At 37.0% G+C, this 23,766-nt stretch overlaps 1 protein-coding gene across 4 annotated transcripts in view; it reads right to left on the minus strand.

Moving 5' to 3' along the window:
- ANAPC10 (anaphase promoting complex subunit 10) overlaps window positions 1–23,766 on the minus strand; it is a 171,037-nt gene that overhangs the window by 146,722 nt on the left and 549 nt on the right. For 3 of the 4 annotated variants that reach the window (XM_068942199.1, XM_068942200.1, XM_068942201.1), the window contains exons 2-4: window positions 17,477–17,593; window positions 15,946–16,036; window positions 15,026–15,146 (exon numbers count right to left, since the gene is read on the minus strand). In XM_068942199.1, coding sequence (XP_068798300.1) covers window positions 15,026–15,146; window positions 15,946–16,036; window positions 17,477–17,591 — 327 coding nt within the window. In that variant the 5' untranslated portion in view covers window positions 17,592–17,593. Of the gene's footprint in view, window positions 1–15,025; window positions 15,147–15,945; window positions 16,037–17,476; window positions 17,594–22,262; window positions 22,336–23,766 lie in introns of all 4 variants that reach the window. The other variant, XM_068942202.1, reaches the window with a different exon arrangement.

The following is a 23,766-nucleotide window of genomic DNA, read 5'->3' on the forward strand; positions in this document are numbered from 1 at the left end:
CTACCAAGGTCTCCAACATGTCCAAATGCAAGGAGATAAAAACAAGAGAGAGAGCGTGGAAAAAATATATACTGCTATATGCTAGTCTGCAAGTGACTAGTATCACAAACGTCTGATAAACAACAGCTAAAGTGAATTCTGATCAACTAAGAGGGGTTATCTGAGCCAGTGTCATGAAGACATTCCACATGAGCCTGACAACTGAAACCCAGTATCAGCTGTGATACTGGATGCACTTGTGCAATTTTAAATGTTGATTAGCCAACACACTTTTTAAAGGAAAAAAAAAAAAAAAAGGAAGAGATTAAAATATTGAAGCAGTAAAAGTAAATATTTGAGTTCCTCTTCTGCCAAGCCATCAACTCTCCCCCCCACCTTATTCTTTATTGCCATGTTTTGTTTTCAAACAGAATGCTTAAATGTAGTGACAAAGAGCACCTAGCTTTTCATTGATATAGTGTTTATTTATACTGCTAAAAAACAAATATCTGCCTGCTTCTTACTTCTGAAACATTAATGATTATCTGCAAGAAGTATCTAGTGAGCTTACACTAGTAAACTGTAATTAAAAATCCCTACAAACTTTGAAACAAATGGACCAACAAATATCCCAATGCACTCCCTAAACACAGAACCTTTATTCCAACAGGAACTTTCAGTAAAAAATGATGTGTGAACAGCAGACACTGATGTTCACACAAGCATACTGCATACAACCCAGCAGGCGATTTTTCTGTTTTTTTTGGATTACGCCCTGGAGCTGCTGGCACAATGGAATTTCAATACCTTAATTACTTATTTCTCTGTGTGCCAGCCTCTGAAATAACAGGTAAGAAGAAAAAAAATACACATAAAACATTCTTTTTCAAATTACAGGAATCACAAAATAAAATGTTTTTAATTCTCTAGTTCAAATGATATAAATTATAGCCATGACACAAATAGAGAAGAAGCACAAAAGAAGGAAAAATACAGAAATAACATAACGTTCCCAAGGTTCAGTTTACAAGGACCTCACACAACGTTTTTCTTCCCCCCCCCTTTTTTTTTTTTTGCAACTCTTACTAGAACCAGTATTATTTGCTAAAAATGCAGTAGCTGCCAAAAGCTATGATCCATCTAAAGCAAACATGTTTAAGATGGAAATAGAGTGTTAATGCTGAAGAAAGACAGAATTGAGTATACAAGTTTTCTTTTAAAAGTGTTGAAGCGACTGCAGGACAGCGTTAAGTTTGTTTTTTCAGCTTTCCAACAAAAAATTGATTGCATTTGCAGATAAGCACCTAAATCATAGAAGAGTGCATTAAGACAATAACAGAAGTAATCAAATTTCAGACTTTCTAATTAAACCTCTTTTTCCTGCAGAAGGTTATTGGGAATTCAACACTAGCCTTGGTTCACATGACAGAACAATGGGAAAATTTTCCGAATGGTTGAACACTAACCCTGACAAGTGTGGAGAGCCAACTACAATACATTATATGGTAGCATAACCTGCCACCCACGTTGCTGAGAGAACAGCTTTCAAACACATGCACCGAGCTGTAAAACCACAAAATCCCTTATTATACATTGTCTCTTACTTAAGGTGAAATATACCATCCTTCCTCCCCCTTCTTAGCCCCCCCATGTTTTTTTTTTTCCCTTCAAACCCTCATCTCTGAGGTTTATTCAGCAGCCAACTAGATTGCTTTTTAGACTTTTTTTTTCCAAAGGCAGTCTTTCCTGTTTTGCTTTCCAGTGAAACCAAAATCACCTTTTTAGATAGCAGTGAAGCTTGCTATATCTTCCACTGTTGCTTTTTTAATACTTCTTTTCTTAATACTGTTTCCACCTGTGTGACATTATCCAACCTTTTTAAAGGAAGTGTCGGATATACGACTAGTCCATTTGTGAAGGCTTATTTCTGGAGTGAAATATTCTCTTTATATTAAAAAGGAGAAGAAATGCATAATTCTCATCACTGGTTAGGATAAAAAATAGTTTTAACATGCTTTTGATTGGAAGTCCTGATATTCTGTTATTTACTATGAATCTTTTCTATTGTTATGCCATACAAATACATTTGAAAAGATATGCTACCACGGGATGCATGGTTCTGGACACTGGCATTAATGTAAGTCAGCCATTACTGTAGAGTGACAAGTATACCCCACCCTCATTACAACATGCTGTGGTTACCAGACAAACATACTTGTCTTTTTAAAAAAGGGTATACTATAATAAAAGCAGCAGCAGCAAAAACGAATCATATAAGGGAACTTGAGATATGCTAAAAGTAGTAACAATTGTTAGAAAACATAACTGAATAGGGAAAGTGAACTCCTTAATGTTTTTAGGAACGCATATAACCTCAGGCTATGAAAAAAATTACTCAAAAATGTTGGTACATAAAAGTTTTTCCTAGTTAATGATTTCCCCCCCCCCCCAATGTCTGTTGCTTGAATCACTGCATTCCAAGATAGTTAGAGGATACGCACAGTTTCTTCAGGGGTTTTCATTTGCAATTTTGCTGGCAACAGGAATTTTATTTGCAAGTGTTTCTATTATACTGACAAGGTCAATTAGTCCAACGAACTATTGGTTGTTCTGTCCGATAGCTCAGGGTACTCATTCAAGAAGCACTTTTATAACCCACAATTGAATGCTGCCAGTTACCCTTGTAAACACGACCGTCCATGGGGATTTCGCTACATTCTGAGAACGTAAGAGAAAAATACGCTTTTATTCCCGCAGTCTGATAGTACATAAGTTTGATTACAGTCTGAACTGTGGAGAGTGAAGGGGCAGCTACTGTTTAAAGATATACGAACTATTGTACTAAATATATGTATTTGGACCAATTCCTATGAGCTAAAGAACACATACATTTTATTGATCTCCCTAGGAGCTCCAGAAAGTTAATAGTGTTATCAAAGAGTGACAGATCAGCATCTCTGCTCTACCCAAGCATTAAAAGGAAAAAAGTAGTGGTTTAAAGGAAACAGAGTTATGTAGCACAAAGGGTTAAAGACTACATAAAATGGGCCTAGATTCTTTCACAAAAGCAACCAGCACAACAGAAGTAGTTTTAAGAGTAAAATGAAATTCAAAAAACACCAAATCAGACAGACACACAAAATCAGACGCAGAAGTGTATATAGTAGAAGGTAAGGAAGATCTCGGACATAAGACGCAGCTCTCACTAAATTTTTTTTTTTTATGGCCAAAAAGCAGAGTTTCAAATATTACTAAAACAGATAGCCATGCTGCTGGGGAAATACACAAAGATGGAGAGTGACAAACGCTAGTCTCACAGAACTTTTATCATCATGTGCATCTATTCTATTCACGTCTTGTATGGAATTTTCTTGGAAAGAGCAGATGATTCTTCTTCATTTTTACTAATTAGAGACTAGTCCCTTTACCATGAGTAAGTACACTGCTCTTCAGTATTCAAGTTTTCCCTAAAAACGCCTTGAGGGATATAAAACAGGTAAGAGGTTAAATTACCATGTAAAGCTGGCAATCTTTTGTGGCTGTATTCTACCAAGTTTGGGCTTTTTGCAGTTACCATAAAAACTGAAATACCTACTGTCACCACCTGGGAACTCTGTAGCACAGGAGACAATCACAGGAATAATCAAAGAGCAACACTGATTCGGTAAAGCAATAAACCTGGTGAATAATGCAGAAGCACACAATATATTAAAATCCACATAATATCTATTTAATCAACATTAAAGCACTGCTGAAATGAAAGATAAGCTTTCAGAAAAAGTTACACAGAAAAGTTGAGTCAATATAGCTTTAAGTTGTTACTTAAAATGATGAACAAATGGGAATATGAGGTTTTAAGGACTGGAAGGGGGAATGTTTTATTTTGGCTTAACTGTGCAAGTTATGTGCAACTATGTGCAGGTGTGTATGATGTTTTATATCCTGGGGGTTTTTAAAGCAGATGGAAGTTATACAATGCAAGTCTAGAAAAAAAAAGATTAATTTGAACACAACTGTCAAGCATTCACAAACTGGTCCCGATGAACATTACAATTAATTTTCAATCAGCCAGGAATAAACTGGATACCAAATTAGTCTTTATGAAATGGAACAACTAAATTCAGTTGAAAACAGATAAATATTGGCAGTTTTTTAGCCTGGCTACTTTGCAGTACAAGTAGGAGAACAGTTTACTTAGAAAGCCTCTTGAGAAAGCCTGAATAGGCATGGCTCATTTGCCATGTGACCTGGGGTTGGAGCTCAGCATTCAGAATCCAGACTCTCTATGGCTACACTTACCTGTCGGAATCAAAGCCACAGCGCACGCTGGAAAGCTGTCCAGGCATATACCTGAATAACTCTTTGCAGAGTTAGCCCCCAGATATCACCCAGGTATACATAAGGTTATTATCTGATGTATATTCAAGACTTGGGATCTTGGTTCAATAGCACTGACAGTTGGCATGATCACAAATAATTTCACCCTCCCACAAGATGACTAACACTATTACCATTCTACACGCTTCAAGAATGTCAAAGACTATGCCCATCTAAATTTTTGAAGTTGGCTGCAAATACTATACATCTGCTGTAAGGCCACAACTTGATCACTACTTTAATTCAGCTTACTATAAAAGTAATAACAGAAAAGCGTTCTTCACTATCTGGCTCTCTCCATCTCACACAAAGCAAGTGCAGAACACTATTTGCATCCTGCTCCTGTCTGTTAGGAAAAAAGACTAATTACAGTGCTGTAAGCAAGTCTAGATATACGAGGAGGCTCGTGTTAAATTCCTCCAGCTTGTTAGAAGATAACTTCCCTACACTGACAACGCACATGCTGTATCTGTACATCTGTGGAGCAGCTTTATGCCATCCATAGCAGAAGAATATTCATGAAAAGAAAAACTCCCAAAGAACAAGCTTTTTAAGAATCCCCTTCAAATCTTCCTACTGGAATTTCATGCACAAAAGGGGATGAAATCATGTAACCACTCACTATAAAACAGATATTATGCAGCATAACATAATTAATGTAAAATTGATATTAGCAAGGTGTCTTGCCTTTCCTCATGGGTGGTGGAACAGGGAGAGAAGCTCTTTCACTTTTACATGAAAAAGCATGTATACTTTCTAATTCCTCTTCCATGATACAACTTAGAACAATCATAAGCGAGGTTATAATCCCAGGGGATGCTTTCACAAATATGTAAAATTTTGGACTTCGATCAGTTCCCAGCCTTCGCATACTTCAGCTCCCTTGAGGTGTGTACTTCAAGTTCTTGCCTTCCATATAGTTGTTGCCACTTCCTTTTGCGTGTCTCTTCCATTGTTTCAGAAAGTAAAGTCAGAATGACAGCATTGAGGGCCTCTTTAATGTACCCTTGCCTAATTAAAGTCCCTCTGTAGGCAAGAAAAGTCCCTTCATAAAGATTCTTTTCTGAATGATGAAACGTAGATCAAACAACAAACAATTTCCACATGCAACATATGCTACAGCAAAAAAATAATGCTGAGTTTTGTTTTTTCCTAGGATCTAATGGAATACAGATATTAATTTCTCTTAAAATATCATTTCAGAGCAAGCTCAGACAAAAATACTTAGCCATTTCATGAAGCAGGTTCCAAGAAGTCTTCCATTCTTCACAAATGACAGAGCTAATGTGGGTCCCACTGTTTGGGCACATACCTCGTGTGCACAAAAGGATATTTTTGATAACAGCATTTCTCATAAGAGCATAGTAAGCCCTGTTCCAATGTATACAGGGCATAAATAGCAGGATAGCTGCAATTTTTTTCCAGGATTTTGTCAATTTAAAGCATACACTAATTAAGACTACCAAAAACACAAAAACAATGAGCAGGTCATATCATTTACAATGATGGTAACACCTGCAGGAACAGTGATGTTAGGTCATTAAAGTAACTCTTCTATAAATAGGGGTTCACATGAACATCCCAGTGGGTGACTATCAAAACATCCTCTGTTGGGAAGTAGAAATAAGGAGTACCAGCTGCCTCAGATGAGAGTAACACTGTTCTCCTGAATTTGACTCCCTCCCCTGCATTAAGCACAAGGCTTAATAGCCAATGAAGAGCAGTGGATCATCCTACTCCCTTGCTTTGCAGGTTTCCAGTACTGGCCAATTTCAGATGCAGGCAACGAATATTGTCTGCATCCTCGTGAAGTAAATCCATCCCAACTAGCAAAACAGCAAGACAATCAAAGCAAACAATCTGCTGTGACAACCTCACTTGTAAAGCATCCTAGAGGCAGACTCACAAGACAGACAATGAAACTACAACTGAGTATATCCGTTCACAGTCTTACCATGAAGTTTAGTTTGCAGAAAACAGGCTGAACATTTTTAAATGACATTTTGAACCAGAGGAATAATTGGGGGCTGGATCTCTGCATCTTTTCATCTATGGAAGAACAGAGATCAGGGAGGAAGGATTCCTAACCAAAGTACCTGAAGCATAATTGGGAATCTAAACAAAGCAATAACAACTCAGTACTCCATCTTCAGAGCAACATAGTTTAAAATACACCTGAAGAGATGTTTAAACAGAGACTCCAGAAGTAGTACATTTTCTTGCTTCATTAGTTTACAATAGCCCTATAACAAGTTAGCATCTTCTCATCCCTTTAAGTTTACTTCACATACAGAGAACAGGTTGAGAAAGTCAGCTGGTGGTTTTCAGATGATGTCTGGAGAAGTCTTCACTACAATAAGTGGACAGTCTTGTGTAAAGAGATCACAATATACTCCAGACTTCCTTAGTGTCCTTGAGTTTGGATGTTGTTCTGCTAGACGATTTCCTGCTCTAGATCAGCATCTCTTATATCAAAGAGTCCCTGTCCATGGTGCTCGGGAGGAAAAAAAAACAAACCCAAAAACCACACCCAACACACATGCCACCAGGGACATTGCTGTGCTTGCTACAGGTCTGGAGTATCTGGACACAATCAAGACTGAACAAAGCTAGCTAGAAGAGAAACTGAAAACAAAATAGACTGCAATTCAACAAAACACAGCTATACTACCTGACAAACAAACAGAAACAAAGGACCCACACTGTTGCCAGCAAGAACATATTAATATAACCTGGCTTTCATCTTGAGATAACTTTGAAGACTCAGGTACGAGCCCTGTTGAAAAGATTAAGTAGGCTTTTGTTACAGGAGCAAAGCATGCAGCAACTGAGCTAAAGCAGGCCTCTTCCAAAGCAAAGTTTAATACTTGGTAACATTCTTCAATGCAAAGTCTGCTACAAAGGATCCCCAGTGGCAAAGTATCTTCTTCCCACGTGAGACTTATCCATCGGGGGCAGCAATAGATACCTGGACACTTACACAGGCCATTTGCTAACCACAGGAGTTACCCTTTTCCCAGCAGCATTACTTCAGACTGAAGAGCCTCCAAAATAGACAAATATTATCTTGCTCACTTAAGTTACACAAAATCATGACGCTATTTGCATACAGACTTGCCCTACTGCATAAACAGAGCACGTTCATGGCCTGCCGCTCTCTCTCACTGCAATATTTCTATTCATTTCCTTTTAGGTCTGAACATCAATATATCTTATCCTCCAGGTGGATTACTACCACCTTTAGGCATTTGAATGGCTGAGAGTCCACACAGCGATGTCATGCACTAGAAACAGTTTGGGTCCTATTACAAATGCTGCTGGTTTCTCCAGACTTGGCAAACTACTAAGTGGAAACACACACTTATCCATCAGTGGGCAGCAGTAGATAACTGGACACTTATACAGGCTGTTTGCTAACCATGGGAGTTACCCTGTTCCAGCAGCATTATCAAAACAAACTGTAAGAACGTGCAAAAACCACTTCTATCACTACAAAGAAGTGATTCCTACTGGAATAGGAGGCAAGTTCTTGTCATTCTCCGAGACAGGAGATCCAAGTATACTATTAGGATTAAGAGGCATGGAAATTAAGGCCTCCCCCTTGTGCTTGATATACCCTTTCTGTAGTTACTAGTTAAGCCAGCATGATGCCTCCTCTCTGTAAACAAAAAAAAACAAACACACACACCACACCACTCTGAAAAAGACTTGCTTAAGAGGGGCAGAAAATGGATGGAATGAAACTGGCGCAAGTCATTTTAATGATCAATTGACCAATATGCAATATTATGCACGGTCTCAACGAAAAGGATCATTCACTAGAGCAAGGAACTAGAGGGAGAGAGTAGAGCAAGGGAGCCAATATTTCCACCACCACATTTGATAGATAATATAATAAACACAGAACAAAATAAACCAGAGGTATTTTTATGCAATTTCAGTGAGCTACACTGCATTGCCCTCAGGTCTTTAAAGAAATGGAGGACAAAGTTCGGTAGTAAAATGTTGGATTATCCACTGAAATGCAAGGCCAAGTTACAACGAGAAGAAAAAGATAACAGAAAAAAAAAAAAAACCAGAAGGCATTCATGGTTACATTCACTGCCACTGATCTTGCAGATATGGTGTTAATGCAGAACCATTGTCAAAACTGCACTGCAAGTGCCTTTCTCAAGTGACCTCTTCACCTGTATCAGCTAATATTTCTCTTGACAAGAGTCACTGTTTCTTTGATCAAAAGATTTTTTGTTTACTAATCTTGGGCCTTTTGTCACCTAGGAGTTGCAGCAAGGCAGATAAACAGACATAGTTCTTCAGAACACCTGATTTCTTGTGTTTTTTATCCTTGGCCATGGCTTTCACTTAACTTTTTATACAGTCAGAACTATTTAGAGTAACAGGCAAGGTTACTGATTTTAAGATTTCCAAGCTCTTTATTTTTAAACATATCAAAATATGACTGAATAGTAGCTGTCTGTTGTCATTGCTCTTTGGCCCCACAGCATATCCTGAATAAGAGCGGGTCCAGTGTGCCATTTCTTAAGACGAGAGCTTGTAAGAGATCTCTTTTAGATTAGAGGAGTTCATCTCATGTAACTTCACCCACACATCTCAAAATAACACGACACACCATCAAAAGAGGAATGGTCCCCATACATTCCCTCTTCTATAACACCTGGTCATACACGTCTTCCACATTAAAAGGAACACATGAGCATCCACACTTGCATAGTCAGTTCAACTTACCAAGCTAACAGAAGAAAGGGATAGTTTATCATGTTAGTGAATTCAATTGACTTAAAGTATCCAATAAACATAAGAGCTGGTTTAAAGGAGGCAGTAGAGCCACACAGTCAAGAGAAGAGCAAGATGTCTCTTCTTTTGGGCAATAGCTAGCTCTTGTGCTCAGCTGCCTGATGTAAGCCCATGATGGGCTAGAAGTACCTAAAATACTTTTAAATAATAAGTCATCACAAAGGACTCAAACTACCTCGAGTGGTGAAAACTATTCCTTTTCAGAATGCTATTCCACTACATCAGACTCTTAGGAGTTAAGGCTGAGCCTTGTTATGGATATGAAAAATTGATACAAAAGCTTAACATGCCCAAGATAACATCACACACTACAGCAAGCTTCCTTGGTCCTGCACATAACAGCATAACGTGACAAAATACTTCCAGTATCAGCTTCAATTTGCTCTCAGAAGAGGAGAGCGCTGCATCCCCGCTTAACACAATGAAAGGCATTATAAAGTAAACGCGAGAATCTTCACAACTAAACAGTGATGTCAAACTATCTCCGTTTTAGTTTGGATACCAGAAACTACTTGATAAGGCTTTCCCGAGGACTTCGGTGCAATCATGCAGACACAATGAGGGCCCATAACTTGACATCAGTCCTAACAGTGCTCATGTTAGCTTACCTGGTGGTGTAAGACACCACTCCTGTCAGACTTTAGTCACTGAGGGTTGGAGGACGAAAGTTTGTTTCAGATACATGAACACAGAAAACACGATGAGCTCATGTGTTTTCAGCTTGCATAGATACAATTTCTTCATAAAAATTAAGAAGGAAAATTAACTCAAGTGTCTCTTACAAGTGTCACAGATTAGATGTTCATTAGGTTTTACTTCAGTGCGTCAATAAGATGATACAATGCTGACAGCCATGCCATCCTTAATATTTGAATACACGTACCTACAATGATATTCACTGTAGAATAAAAAATTTCATAAGGAGATTAAGTTTTTATCCACTGTAAGCAAATAAAAAAAAAAAAGGAAAAGACCAGGAAGAAGGCTTTCTGTACTTTAACTGGGGGGCCTGCTGGTCAGCTACTCCTACTGCAGGGCAAGAATAAACCACACAGGAGGCAAGCAAACATTTAGTTTCCTCACTCACGCTCAGTACAGTTTGTCAAAGGTAGCCCATGCACACGTATCTGTGTGCAAAAACACAAACACAAGAACTCTTCATAGCTCTCCAACAGCCTTTTCAGGCCAATAGAATATAAGACAGGTTCATTACTTAAGACGCTATCAAGTATATTTTTTTTTCCTGTTAGCAGGGACTACTGGTAGTTTGTTGATATGACAAGAAATCATCTTTAAGAAGAATAAGTTATGAAATATTTAGTGTTTCCATTTTCTTCTCTGTGATTCCAGACCGAAACATGCAACTAGTTAAAAAAGGTATTTTTCCTATTTTAAAAGCTATCAGCTGTTACACAGTTTCTCTCAAGCAATCTGATGCTTCTGGGAGTCCTTTGTAATTCTTTAGTACTGGTAATAAAAGTTTTAAAAGGACAAATAGCCTCAGTTACATCTATACAAGCCTGCTGTCCTCAGCTCATTTAGATATGTGCAACTAATTGGAGTTCAGTAAAGAATAAATGCTAACACACAACAAAGAAATAGATTCCAGATTACTCACTCTTAACCCAATTGGCTCTGCAACAGTAATAAAGAGTTAGAAAATGTTTTGTGAGGTTTACCATAAATTGAAGATCTCTGAAGAAAATGTAATGTTTATAGAGTCACTGTTCAAAGTATAAGTAGATGTTAGCAGATAACATTTGGTGTTTGGTGTCGGTAGCAGGTAACAGTTTGAATGTTTTATCCCTGAAGTACTGAAATATGCAAAATATTTTCCCCTCTTAATTTTAAATACAAAGCTATACATTTTAACAACTCTAATGCTTTCATTACATGGAATCATACATAGTATAGAAAGAGAAAGTCTGAATATATTTCTCAATATAAACATAATACAATTAGCAACAAACTTATTCCAGGGTAATTCAGAAAAAACAAAAAAATTAAGAATAACTCTAACCAGCAAACAGACTTAACAGCAGCTTTAAGAACAGAAAGATTATGTTTACAGATAAACGCATAAAGGAAAAAACTTTGTGAATTTTTTCTTAGAGTGTCTCATCTGTAATCCTATTAAGACCTTCACTAGTTGCTGCCAAGACATATACACCGCATTCTACTGTTGAGTCCTACATAGGGCACAGCAGAATATGGAATTCTGGAGGCTCTTTCCAGAGAGGCTCTACCTCATTAAGCAGCTTTAATTTTGGGACTAGATATCACTGTCTTCTCAGATGCTAATTGGTATGAAAAGTCAGCAACTATTTTCAGAAAGTCTAACCTACACCTTCTCACAGTGTTTTTTATACCAAAAGATGCAGAACTGGCTAGTACAAGAGTTTACAAGGACCTTACACAGCAAAGCAAGATACTTGTACTACCTGTGACATCAGAAGCCATCAAAACAACCAGGTGAATATAACCTGACATCCTATCTCACTTAGTATTGTAGCACTTGTTTTGTTTGAAGGGAGATGAACTGCTAATGACCTGAACGTCTTGGAGAGGTACAAACATAGCAGGCAGAGTATGATTTGAAGAGACCAGAAATCTTCTGCAGCAACCTTTTCACTCATATTATTTACAGCGGATTATTTTCCTACTGTGAGAAAGTGCAATAACGCAAATCATGTATTGAAGTCTAGATGCTGCTCCAAAAACGCTACTGCAGACTATCTTATTCAGTCAAACTGACTGTCCCACTACGTGGGGGAACTCGGGAACTGGAAATGAGAAGTTATTTGTACCCCAAACTTGACTGCTGTGATATAAAGGCACATAAGACAGAGGAGAAGGCTTACTGCATACCTCCCAACTGTAGTTCCTTCAGCTGAAGGAAGGAATAATAATACCACATTACAAGGGTTGTTCTCCCCTGTAGGATAGGGTGTGATGACATATATCAGAAGAATAAAATCTTTTATTGAGACAATGAAGTTATCTTAGGTTCCAAGAAGGACATACCTACATACTACACTATATGTACACTAAAGCTAATCCCGTATTAGTGATAAAACCTAGCCTAACCACACATTGCACTGTTTTGAGAATTAGACCTTTAGGAAGAAAACACATGAAGGCATCATGGGATTTTCACTAGACAAGCCGGGCAAGCATCCATGGAAAAATATAAAATGATCTAGTGGGATTTTCCACCCAGCTAATTAGTCTCGAAACCAAAGGAATCGCTCTATAATTAAGCAGATTTGCTCTGAAGAGCTTATTACAGTTCACGCTGCTTTACTGACCTAACTTTGTGTCAGAGAGACCGAAGATGAAGATTTTTTTCTTCAGTACTGAAACTAGAGAAACATTTTCAATATCAAGTAGATTTATATAAAAAAAATTCATGCCAACATTTAACAAAGGCCACAGAATTAGCCATTAACATTTTACAGCAAAGTACTCCATGTCATTAGTAAGCAGCCTGACCATATTTTCTCCTCAGTTTTGAGGTAAAGCGTATGAATGTGCTATACATAAGGATTACTGGTCTCATGCAACCTATTATAGTCATACATTAACATACTATAAAAGAAATAGTAAAAATACTAGAAATGTGTTTTCTGTAAGTACATTATGTATAAAATCGTTTTTAAGATGGAAGAAACATGAAACATAGCCTGAGAAACAGCAGAAGACTAATATGCTTACAAACAGCAGCACTTAAATTCAAAATAGCTCTACAAATGCATTATATTTTTGGTGCAGATCTTTAACACATACACCTTCAAAAGTGATCATTTGTCAATTTATAAGAAAGTTTTTATCTCACTGAGGTTATATACAGAATGCAGTAGTAAGATTTTTTTTTTTTTTTTTTTTTTTTTACAAAAGGATAATCATTATTGAAGAGCAGACTCCGGGCACAGAATCAGAAACTGATAATTAAGGACAACAATGACATCTAGTGGACACTTTGAAAACAAACCCACGGACTAACACAACAAGGACAAAATTCAGTTTTTTTCACTATTATACAGTGTGCAAGTCCCAAATTATGTTATTAAGAAGAATAAAAGAGAATAACCAGTTGATGAAAGGCACTTAATGTGATGAATCATTTATTTTCAAAATAATATTTCAAAAAACAAATAGTGTAAGACCCTATCTTTAAGATTTAGGATAAAGGTACAACTCCCAAAACCTGAGAGAGCACAAATCAGGTAGAAAACACATTTTCAGTACCAATGTAACAGAGGCATATGTTTACTACACCTCCTACTCCCGCTGCATCTGCAACCTTCTACTTAGAAGTTGTTTTTCTTGTTGGGACTTCAAACACGGGAAAAACAGAAGGTAAAAAACAATAAAATCTCCCAAAGCCCAAACTGAAGTCCATTATTTAGTACCTCTCTTTTCTAGTCCCTGCTGATTCTTCCATTTCTGTAATACTTGCCATATGATGGAGGTAAACTAAAGCCCCCCAAAGCATGAGCCAGTAGCTGTCAAGCTCCAGAGATGAGGAATCTGAATTATGAGGTTGCAGTAACTCAAAATTATCTAAGATACCTGCTCATGGGTAATTATAATTAGTTTAAAAGGCCAGCTCTTACAAAGATCACTGATTGTTTTAAATCCGCTTTTACTCTTTACCTAAAGGCTAGTATATATGTAAAACTAAAGTACTTAAAATGATTCAAATCTGATCACAGTTGTTCCATTAAAGAACCTCTCTGCTGGCTTCATAATAAAGCGTCACCATGGAGAAAGACTACTTTTGACTTACCAACAGCCTTGTATGAAAAGTCTTAACAAAACACTACAAATCCAGTTTTGACTATGTTCCTATTGAACGTCTTAAGCACCAAATTTCTACATTTACAGAACCGGAAACTGGATTTTGCCTCACATGTTGACAAAAAGACAAAAATACTGTATCCCTTTCAAAATTTATACATAGCAGTGACTGTCTGGTATAAAAGAAAAGCATTGCAAAAGATCAGAAATAATACCCAGAAGTAAAACACAGTTTATCAACACATCTGGTTGCAATTTATACTAAGTATCCAATTTAAACTAATATCTTTCAAATTTTACATGGTTTGGAATAGTCTTGCAGTTCCCCTAGTCCCACCATCAATAGTGACTCAGCAACTCTGCAACAGATTGTCACTAAAATAAAAGATCCTTCAGTCAGTAGAATGCAAAGAAACTTTTGCGTAACTCATGATCAGGCCTTGTGCCTGCAGTTACTTTTGCCAGGATTTCAAAACCGGCTTTGAATTAGACACTAGTTAAGACTACCAGTACATACAGTCTCCTAAAAGTGAAAGCCACCTGACTGCAAAGGTACTTGCATGCACAATATCCAGCCATAACTAAAGTCCCTAGTCCTAAATTTTGATTCCTGGTGAGACTCAATAGCTGAGCAACCCATTCATGAATAAAGTTTGAATTCACCTGTTTCACTATTTATTTTTTTTTTAGTCTAAAATTGCAAAGTCCCCCTTTTGAGGTATGCCATGCTTGCGGTTTTCAGATATTTGAAGTGAGAAAAAAAGTTTAACTGACTGAGTCCTATTCTGGAAAATTTCACTCTCTAATCCCATTACAGGAACAACATATCAAGTCTATTATAACCATGCTAGTAATGCCACCTGACAAAAAACAGAAACCAAGGTTACATTTACTGAGTAATAACTAAAAGGCAGCACTGGAACAAAACTAGCCACTTCCCCCCCCCCCCCTCCAAGCACAATGCCATATTTCACCTCCAAAACCACTTCTACTACATCAAATAACCTAGTGAAACAGGACCGTTAAGGTAGAAACTGAAACATCATTGACCTACCCGGATTTCCTGGAGATTATGAAAATTATTTCCTACTCTGACAGAGATTTTGCTTGGAGTGTAACTTTCATCAGATTTGTAGTCTGCATAAATACATAAAGTTTTCACTGTTGTTTTTCTTCTGCAAGAAGCAAGAAAAAGCTATGTAAGCATCCCAAGGCAAAAATTTAAAGTTTAATACAATCAAAGCACTTGTACTAATTTGTAATATCCTTGCTCTTACAGCAACTCGGTGTTTCTGCACATTAAGTTCCCACAGAGAGTTGGCTTTCGTTGTTATCCTTTGTCTGCTTACAGAAACATCAATATACGAAGAAATTCAAGAAAAGGTCAGGACACCAATAAAACGCTCACATGTGATGAAAAGTGTGTTTAGCCTACTAAAGAGTATACCAAGAGCTCCCCAGAGGGCAAACAGAGAGAGGTGATTCAATTGCTGACCTCATCTTAGAGCTTGGTTAAAGAAAAGGACTGAAAGCATCCTAAAATCAGATATAACAGCATAAAAGAGTAAGAAAAGGTCGCTCAGACAGTCAGTTGTTAAATCATACAGGCCCGCTTTAAAAATTGTCATCTACCCTTCAAATGACAATCAAAGAAAGCTACAGAGTCAGGACTGAAATTTTACCTTACGTTAGTAAATTGAAACTGCTACAAGTGGCCTACTACATTCCTTTTCATTGCTTACTTAGGCATTTAGCAGCCATAACATCATTTTAAAAAAAAACCACACACACACACACATAAAACACATACACAAAAATCATATTTATAAATACCATCTAACTGGCTTCTTGCCAGCTGAGTAACACAGGATTAATCTAGAAGCCCTTGCACTTTCAAACTTCCTGTCCTTGCAAACAGTAATCAATACAAGGCTATACAAAAAGCCCTAACCCATAGAGAATAATGTTTAATACCTAAACTGAATGTTCACCAAATGAGGCTGTGATCCATCTGACTGCCAATAGGTTTCTAGATTATCATCTCTTAACTGATCCACTCCAAATCCTAAGAAAAAAGAAAAGGTTATGATCCTCAGTATCTTGTTTCTGCAACACAGACATCACAGACTAACTTTTCTAGAGCTGTTACAAACCAAAAATAAGTATCCTAAGTTATAACAAGCACAGAAATACTTATGAATACCCAAGTCACGTTGTGTTTTTGCAACAAAATTGGAACAGGGGACTGTCAATAAAAGCTCACTACTACAATACCTTTACATCCTTATCTGCTATTAAGGTCTGTGGGATGTGAAATCACTCAGCACATCCTGGGGTTACAAATAGTAAGTAGTAATTTGTAATAAATGCAGGAACAATACTTAATGGTTAGGCTTTTACATCTAGTCTAGAATCACATTGCTGAACTGAAGGAAAAAAACTGTTCCTTTATAAGATTTCAGCCAAATATTACATGTTTCTATTCAACTAGATTCTTGAATTATGTTTTCACTTTTTTGAACCAGTTAATAGCTAGAACATGTAATGAAGAGATGCCAAAAATAGACACTTCAATGACAGTATTCCTAAAAGCTAAAGTAATCACATTTAAAGAAGGATCACCAAATCTTCGTTTTTCGTACTCTCTCATTATCAATCCCTTCTACTAACCACATCCATTTGTTGATTGCCCACACTAGCTGCAATTTTCATTTAGCAGTTACAGCTCAATCTGCAGTAAAAGTTATCTTAACTCTGTTTGAAGGGACTAATCCATAAGGTATTTTTCTCCCAATATCAGCATATCAGATCAAAGATGTTCAGCCTGAGCAGAATATCACAATTACTGTTCCTAGACTGCAGCAAGATATTAGATCGATTCCTGCCAGATGTTTCTGAAATCACCTCCAATGAATAGAACACATTTTCATGTATTTTGAGCAGGTGCAAATGACTATTAACTGCACCCCTGTACTGTTAACAATGGCTTAATTTTATTTGCAGGAATTTAGGAAGCCACAGTATAACGACTAAGTCTGCACCTAAAGTTTGGACAGAGTATTTACGTTGCCTAGCTGCATGAATTGTTTTTCCTCACTTAAAATTAAAGTTATCTGGGCAAAACGTCCAAGTATAGAAACAATTATACAGTGCTAGTAGTGTTTCTGCTCAGGTGGTTTAGTTTGTTCACTGTGCGGGTAAAAACAATTTAGTTTAACAGAACAGAACTTACGATTTTAACATGAAATATTTCTTCACTGTTGGATTTTCTAATACAATTACACTTTCAAATTGCATCAAATACAGACTAGGCCAAAATTATTTCTAGTAGCCCCGAATACAGTTTATACCAAGGTAGTTTTAATGCTACACTTTGCCTCATGGAGTAATAATTCCAAAGTCAAAGAACAAACTATGTCTTCCCATCAAAAGGTAAAACTTTGTATTTGATTTTCTAAGAAGAAAAATTTACATTCCACTGTTGATTTCTTGTGTGCAATTTTACCTGGCTTACAGGATGAAAGTGACCAAACTGCTTGTGAGCCTATTTCTCTAACAGTACCAGTCCTCTCTAACTGCTTTGGATCAGCACCAGGTGGTGTCTTGTTTGGGGTAGTCATTTCTGAGAAAAGAGAACAAGCAAGTTAGTTGATACATTTTCAGCTTGACGGGAGAACAGGGGAGTTGTGTTATTTCATATAAAAGCTTTAATTCTCTGGCTTCACACTTCTCTCCCTCTCTATACGACTTATTTCCGTGGTTCCACATATATGCAAAAGTCTGTCTCCCTAAGAATTTGATGCACTCTTGGAACATTCATAACACACATTTCACTTTTATCATTCTCATTCATACTGAGAATTACTTAGGGTTTCAGGTTTTCTTAGGTTTCTCTCAAAAATCAAAAAAGCCCCTGTTGATTTAAAGGCCAGCGCTACATATTTGTTTTTTCCCTGCACTTGTGAGGTTCCTTTTAATTTGCAAGTTCAGAAGCCTATACAGAAGCTAGAGCAAGCCAGTCATCCTGAAGATATTTCTCCTTAATTGCAGGAAAGCAAAGTTTAAACAAATCATGTGGTCCCTAATTTGGTAGGGAGAGGTTATTGATGCATTTATCCACAGTCCATGTCTTTAACTTCACAACTTCATCTGGAATAATTAACCTGTAATACACATTGCCCAAGTAATCACACTGAGTCTTTGTGCCTAAACTACCACCACACATGTTGTTTTTCATTTACTATGGAGCACCTTCTACCTAGAAAATAGTTTAAAAAATAAACAAACTGGTTTTCCCCCTCAAAGGATTAGAAAGGAACAAACTCTATGCAAGGAACTACATTAAAAGCCTAAAATATAAATCACTCAAGAATCAGGAATTTTGAGTTGACTTCTAATCCTTTGCTTACATGCATGACAATACATTACACCCTGCTAAATTGCAGAAAGAGGTCTTCCAGTACTCCTGCTAGATAGAAAGTGAGGTACAAAACTAGTCTGGTATCCATCTAGGCCTCAGCCACTACAGAAATGATACAGGTCAGAGAACAAACTAAGGATTCTCCACAGAAGAATAGCTCTGCAGCTAAAACTTTTGGGTAGGACACAAGAAATCTGAATTCTGTAGTTTACATCTTTGTCTGCACGAAATATCTTCTATCTGGTTCTCATTTAAAAAACACACATTTTTCTCGTTTTGTAACACAAAGTTAAGATAGACTTCCGGTTCTGTTGTGACTCACTCACATTCAAGGTTGCAGTCATGACTGCCATTAAAAAGTCCAAAGAAATAATTACCTATGTTGTAAAAAATAAGGACCGACAACAGCAAATATCACAAAAGATCGTTGTTTGAGCAAGGCCTTCTGTGGCCCCAGAAAAATGGGCAAAACTTCACACAGCTACTAAAGATCTCACGTATATACTCATTTAATTCATACACATATATATACACACACACAAATCTCTAATTGGATGTGATTAAGAACTTCATGTAATATGACATTTTGAAGTCTTTTCATTGTGTTTTCCTGCAAAAGTGTTTGAAATCAAACAGCATTAAAAAGCCCTAACAATTAATTTCACCTTTCCTGTACTAGACACTACCACATTAATCTTCAGTAGCCATCATATTTAAATACTGTATTATTCGTTTTTAAAGCTCTAACAGGTATTTAGAATAGCCCCTTTTAAATGTAGCTGTTCTCTGTTGTATTGGCTACACTATAAACATGTAAATCCATAGAATAGACTATATAATAAAAGTGTTTAACTTACTCTAGTTGCAAATTAGTACAAGTTTAAATCTGTTGACAGCAGTTCCAATAAAATACCATGCTCATCAATTATTCTGATCTTCTGAGAATTTAAACCTCTCTCAGAAAAAGTTACAAAATGCTTTAGTTCAGTCTTTTGTTATCCTAGTAACCAAAATATGCTTATTAAGCATTGAGGAAAGACTATTTTCCCAAACTCATGAATTTTAAAGCTTAAATCAACTAACTATCCAGAGTCCGCATTGATTATTTTGTGCTTTTGTGATAAAGAACCAGAGAGGCTGAGCTGCACTTATTTTAATTCTCATTTTCATACAGAAACCAACATTCCTGTTCTTCCCATTTCTAAAAATATACATAGAAAATTTAATCTTGCAGATTAAAGCTAAATTACCAGTTCAACACAAACTCTTTAATATTACCACCAGCAAGTCTTCCTATTCCTTTATTTCTCTTGAATCAGAAATATTAAAAAAACTCCCAAGTTTCAGTCACATCTGTGATCCTACAAATAGCTATTGTCAGATTAACAGAAAAACAACCTTAAGACTAAGAACTATGCAAAAGTATTAAAATAGGGTAAGTCATAGAAACCACATTATTCACTTGGGCTACCTCAGAAAGCTGATTACTCATACTTAAAAAAATATATATATACACACTGAAATTTTAAAGCATTCAGAACCTCTGAAAACCGTGACGCTGAGATATCTTATAAGCTTCAAGACACAGAGAAGTCCAAAACAACTTAACACCGCTAAGATTTATACTTTATGTATTGCACTGGTCCACAGACTTTTGAGGCATACATTTTGCAGGCCTGAAATCTACAATGAGAAGTATGACCTAAGCTTCTCATTTTCACAGCCTGAGCTTGCTTCCTTCCAACAGGTAAAGCTACTAAACAGCCAAATTTCAACTCCAAACCACTGCTGGCAAATAAGCCTGCCATAGATCACGCACTAGAAATATGAAAGACTGAAAATCATTAGTGTTTGAAGTAACAGTTTGAACTAATCAGGTCAGTTTTTCCATGACTGAACTTCTGGTTAACCAGCTTAGCAAGCAACAATACATTCTGGATAGCTTTGACTCCTAATACACCAGGAACTCATAAAGCAAGTGAGCCAATGAAAGTACAGGGAAAATAGAACAGCAGCAGGCCCACATACTCCAGTAACACATTTTGGCTTTTTACTAGCAGAGGTACAAGCTCTTCATTTTGGACAAGATGCTAATACTTCGCAATAATAATAAAATCACATTTGCATCTGACTTAAGTCACCAAACAAAAAAAAACATTTTCTTAGACTGAAAATATAATAGAATGAGAATCAGCTCCAGGCTGTTAAAAAAGTAATCCGTCTAGAAGCCTTTCTCCTTGTCTTTGAGATATGCTAGAAAATGCAGAGACACTGCCTCTATAGAAACACTGGCTGGGAACATCTCCCATTTTCCAAACCAGTTACTCCTAAAGACTACTATTAGGCTTGTTGTTTCCTTAATGAAAATGTGAATATTTGATTGTGTTGTTAAAACATTAAATGTCACACTTCCATTGTGCCACCTTCTAATGTGCCACACACCCATCTTTTGATTAAGGTAAGAGGAGGGTTGGGCTTCCTCCCTCCCCCAACCCTTGATCTCTCTATCCCTCAGCATCTTCCTGTTTCCTTCCCAAAAAGGGGATATGTTTGCTCTTTTCTGGAGGACATCTCTGTGAAATAGTATTCATGAAAGAAGTTTTATCAAAAGTAAGGTTTATAAAGAGAGTGAAATGGAATTTACTTGGTTCAACACAGCTACTTTCCACAATCCAAGCTAAAGTCATTCTCAGTACACCAAGAGAAGATACACTTAAAAGGTGTATATCTCAAAGCAAACCCCTTGCTGAGCACATACACGCTCTTCTGCGTCACACTGAAGAGATGAGCAGGACACATGTTGGTTCTTTCCTGCTAAAGCTCCATGCAAATCCAAGTGCAAGGAAACTTTTGCAGATTTAACAACCTTGGCGAATAGTCAGCTTCAGTGTTTTGTCATCCTAATATCCAACCCAAGTATTATCCTCTAAAAACAAACATTTCCTCTTGTGTTCTATAGGTAAGTCAAAGATTAGTTGTTCACTAACCCTTATGTAACTTAGATATCTAAGGACCACCACTAGATTTGCTCTCAGTTACTTCTCTAGATTAAGAGTACCTATTCCTTTCAGGTCTCCCTCACAAGCAGTCTTATGAACCTAGTATTTTTGCAGTCTAGAGAGCTACACACTACAATTAAAAACAACAAAATTTACCTTCCCAGTCTTTATATATAATCACATGTGCTAACAAATGCCAGAGAAACATTTATCTATATGAAACAGCATCAAATTACTAATATTTATGCACTCTAATTCTCAGGTGCTTTTTGGGGACCGTTTGCTCTTCAGTAATACCCCTTCCACTAATTTTACCTTTGATTTTTCCTGCTTGTGTTCAAGTCTCAATTCTTGTCTCTATTGAACTTAATCTCACTGACTTCAGACCAGTTCTCCAACTTTTTAAGATCATTTTGAATTTTGACCCAGTCCTGCACAGTGTTTGCAATCCTTTGCATTTTAGCAACATTCACATTTCATGTTTACTATTGAAGAAAACTGAATAAATACACATTCAAAACAAATCTCTGGGAGGATGCCTCATGACATCCCTGCTTAACAGGGAATTATTTACAAGTCAGCTTTAGAGAAGCAATTTTTCAAGCAGCTGTACACATCTCAAAAAAAATAACCGTGGACCACATTTCAGTAACTTGTTAAAAACAACGCCAACCAAGACAATGACAGAGACCCTGTGAAAGTCAAGACACACCACGTGTATTGCTTCTTCATTAACTACATTGGCTACTGTCAAAAAATAAATAAGTTTCATCCAGATTGTTCTTAATAAAACAAAGCTAGCCAGGTTTCTGTTTGCTTTTTGTTTTCTCAATTGTCTCCTACTTGCTAAAAAAAAAATTCTACTCCCCTACCTCCTCCAGGATCTTCCAGAGGATCAAAGTTAGGCTCACTGATCCATGATTTCTCATATTTTCTGTTCTTGGTCTTTAAAAAAAGAAAAGGCCACGTTTGAACTTCTATAGGTTTCAGAGGCTTACTTGACTTGCCCAAATTAAGATAATCTCCAACAATTCAGAAAAATACTTCAGCTAATTCCCTACGTTTTCTATGGCGAGTTTTTTCAGCTCTTGCCAACTTTAATTTCTCTCTTATCCCGCTAGCTCCTTTCTGATTTTTACCTGCACTCCCATTGTCTCATTACATAGAGTTTTAGCAAGTATCTGACAACTTTTTCATCAAGACTGAACAAAGAAGGCATGGACTCCTTCTGCCTTTTTGCAATATCCATGGTTCATATAGCAGTTTCCCTTATCCTTCCTAACAGGAAGGAATTTCACACCGTTGCTTTCCTGACTTTCATACTTGTACTACTTAATGGTACTCATTTTATCCCATATGTACTTTTCTTCCCCCCTCACTGCTCTCACTTTCTTTGTGTGGTCCCTTGTTGATTTTAAGGCCTGTAAAGCTCCAAAGATACATCCAGAAAGTAGCATCTTACCACATTTCCTATTTTTCCACTTAAATGAAAGAAAAACACATCAAGTGTCCAGTAGCAAGCTATTTCAATAACAGTCACCTCCGCTGCACATTTCATTCCTCAGATACATTTATTAGTACTTACTATTTTTATTCTGACTTCACTATATTGCTTTGAGCCTAAGAGCATGAAAACGGCTCAAATCTCTTGTGCAGTTGGTGTCACGGCCATATATGTTCTACCAAAATTAATTCAAACAATTACATATCAGAACATGAGAACATTAACAATTTTTTTAAATATATCCCTAATCAATCTTATTAGACGTATAAAAGACATTTTTACACAAGTTCAGATTTCAGAAAAGATTCTGGGAAGGATACAAGCACTTCTTTAGGTATGGTTAAAAGCAATCTTTAAAAAAAATAAAACAACTAGAGGACAAAACCATCTTTGACAAATGAAGTTGCTTTCACTCAGGCCTCTTTGCTAGCCCTCTAACGTCTACATAGGACTTTTATTTTGATTTACGGTTTTAACGATAATTAATTGTTTTTAGTCGCTCCACTATGATTGTGTTCCCTAGCCTCTCGAAATATTTATAACATTGGAAATTAAGCAGCAGCACCGACTCAAGACATCAGTTGTGCTTAACGGCCAAATCATATTTCCTCTCTCTCAATTTGGGGGGAGGGGGTGTCTTAGTTTAAATGCATAAGCAAACACACATGCACTAAACGAGAAATACAAAGTACCTATTTATAAGTGAACCCCTATATCTAGCCGCTAAACGCTCTAAAGCTCAAGCAAGCACACCGCATAAGAAAGCAGACGTTTTGCCCGGGCACCGCTACAGCTTCAGCGGCTGCCGTGACACCAGGAGACGAGACACGGGAGAGGAGGGGAGCCGCACCCCCTCCCCCCAGCCGAGGCTG

This window comes from Struthio camelus, chromosome 4, assembly GCF_040807025.1.
Source record: "Struthio camelus isolate bStrCam1 chromosome 4, bStrCam1.hap1, whole genome shotgun sequence".
NCBI classification, from domain to species: Eukaryota; Metazoa; Chordata; class Aves; order Struthioniformes; family Struthionidae; genus Struthio; species Struthio camelus.